This window comes from Stegastes partitus, unplaced genomic scaffold (genome assembly GCF_000690725.1).
Source record: "Stegastes partitus isolate 25-593 unplaced genomic scaffold, Stegastes_partitus-1.0.2 Scaffold841, whole genome shotgun sequence".
NCBI lineage: Eukaryota > Metazoa > Chordata > Actinopteri > Pomacentridae > Stegastes > Stegastes partitus.
The window spans coordinates 122,727-125,058 of NW_007578572.1; the positions used below are offsets into that span (position 1 = coordinate 122,727).

The window sequence follows — 2,332 nt, forward strand, 5'->3', positions numbered from 1 at the left end:
CTTCCACAGAGCGATATCGATGGTGATACCACGCTCACGCTCGGCCTTCAGTTTGTCCAGCACCCAGGCGTACTTGAAGGAACCTTTGCCCATCTGGAGAAGGAAATTAGCAAATGCATTTATTTTTGCTACTATAAAAACACATACAAGTAAAACTGCAACATTGCGCTGGGCTTTGACTGAATGTATAGATTATAATTTATTTACAAGTTATTAGGTGTGGGTGTTCTGTAAAGACACTGGTAGTTTAAGATGAGAACCAATTAGATTAAATATAACTTTAATTGCCTAGATTAAACTTAAAAAGCCAGAAATCATTGTGAAACTGTTCTGCCAGGAAATTTAAACCCAAGGTTTAATGGGTCTTGCTTCATGCAACCAGGACACCACTGGTGACCCAATGGTGGCCAGTGGTCACTTGGCCTAAATTTGGGAACCTTTTGGCTGAACTGCAGGCTGTGCTTACATGTTTTACTTTACACCATTAGTTGTATAATATCTGTGCTCAGCTGAGTCACTTTTTTCTTCATTTGATGACTGTGTGGAAAATGTACATGGATAACATTTTTTCCCCCTCGAGTAAATTAAAAGAATTCCCTTTTCTCTCTCAGATTAGGGCATTATAACAGTGTCTTACTGCACAAAAGACATTTGTCTTCTAGCCATGATTGTGCTGCACTTCATATGAAGTTAAAAAAAAAAGTGAGTAAAATGTGGGGGAGCACAAAATGCCCACAAGCTAGTTTGGAGGGTCATAGGGTTTTTACAAAGTGATTTGAGGGCCAATACATCCTTTTAATTGTATTTTTCTTCGCTGAAGACATTACCGCAGCTTTAAATATTTTGTGAGATCATATCTAACGATAAATTTGCCGTTTTAATCCCGTTCCAGCAGCCCCAGGCCTCCACTGAACAAAGTGCACAGTCACCGTCAGCGCTGCCCGCGTTAAGCCCCACCCAGCGTGCGCGCTCACGATCACTACGCCCTCGTGCCGGGCAGCTGAGCGGAGCGGAGGCACGCTGACGCCGCCATCTTGGACGGGACTATAACGGTTCTAAAGATGAGACAAAAAAAGAATGTGAAAAATGTCGCTCACCTCGGCGGCCTCCTTCTCAAACTTCTCGATGGTTCTCTTGTCGATTCCTCCGCACTTGTAGATCAAGTGGCCGGTGGAGGTGGACTTTCCGGAGTCGACATGGCCAATGACCACGATGTTGATGTGGGTCTTTTCCTTTCCCATTGTTGTAGTTTCTACGAGGAAATTAAAAAAAAAAAAAAGCAAACAGTTATTTCTCAGAAACCATGTTTGTTTTATGAGCTTTGTTAACCGGGAGGACACGTTTACTTTAACCGTGACACGGTGGGCCCGGCTTAATCCTAGCACCAGGCCGGCATGAGTCTGATTAAAGTACCCAAACGAGCCACTTAAAGCTCACATTTCTCATAAAGTAAATACAATATGTATTAAAAATCCCCGCGTTACTCGGCGGTAACTGCTCGGGGGTCTGAGCCGCTACCAGGCGGCGGCTGCTAGGCCTCACTCGGCCACAGGCCAGCCGAGACACGTGTTACTCCGTGGGCCACGTCGGATAAAGTTACAAAGATCGCCAAATATTCAGCAGCTATCTGCTCCGGACTCCCAACACCTGTCGCTGAGAAACACCGGCAGTTGTTCCCCGGAGGAGGGAGAAGAGAAATGCCTTTCCAGCATCCTAGGATCTCCGCTTTCTCTCCTCTTCTTTGTTCCTTTTCCCCCTCATTTTCTCCTCCCTCTTAAACCCTCCTTTGTTCAAAAAAAGTTCTAAAATCACCCAAAACCTCAAACTTAGCTTCACACAAAAGACACAAATCAAGCTAGCGAAGAAAACGTGCTAACTACGGCTCACATTTTAAGCTAATTCCTTTCAAAAAGCCACAGGTTATTGTCAAGTTACATAACCGAAAAACGCAAAGTTTGGCTCGGAAAAAAATAAACACCTCGAGGCAAGAAAAACACAAACTAATCCAGATTAGAGGTGGAACCGGCGACATGTCCGGGCCTGCTCACGGAGGAGCCGGTGAGTCAGAGCTCAACTTACCGGTGTTTCTGGGTTTTCACGGCCTAAGCTGCTGCCCCTAGCCAGGTAACAGAAAGAGGAAGAGTGGGGTCGGACCGGGAGGTTTTATAGTGAAGGGGAGGCGGCCTGACGTCCCGTCGCCCTCCCCGCAACAAACCCCGCAAATCACACACATTCCTGAAAAAACGTCAGCACGCCGCCGCATGAAGCTGCGACATGTATGATGCCGAGCGGGGCCGAAATCAGGCTGAATTCAGTGAAATAAACCAGAGAC

The 2,332-nt window shown here is 46.1% G+C and overlaps 1 protein-coding gene and 1 long non-coding RNA gene across 2 annotated transcripts in view; one reads left to right on the plus strand and one right to left on the minus strand.

Annotated features, from left to right (window-relative positions):
• Positions 1 to 2,175, minus strand: part of LOC103365450 (elongation factor 1-alpha-like) — a 23,432-nt gene extending 21,257 nt beyond the window's left edge. The window contains exons 1-2 of the mRNA XM_008292884.1: positions 2,080 to 2,175; positions 1,098 to 1,252 (exon numbers count right to left, since the gene is read on the minus strand). Of these exons, the coding sequence (XP_008291106.1) occupies positions 1,098 to 1,241 (144 nt within the window). The 5' untranslated portion in view covers positions 1,242 to 1,252; positions 2,080 to 2,175. The remainder of the gene's footprint in view (positions 1 to 1,097; positions 1,253 to 2,079) is intronic.
• The window catches only part of LOC103365448 (uncharacterized), a 16,510-nt gene that overhangs the window by 11,083 nt on the left and 3,095 nt on the right, over positions 1 to 2,332 (plus strand). The gene's annotated exons all lie outside the window — the stretch shown is intronic.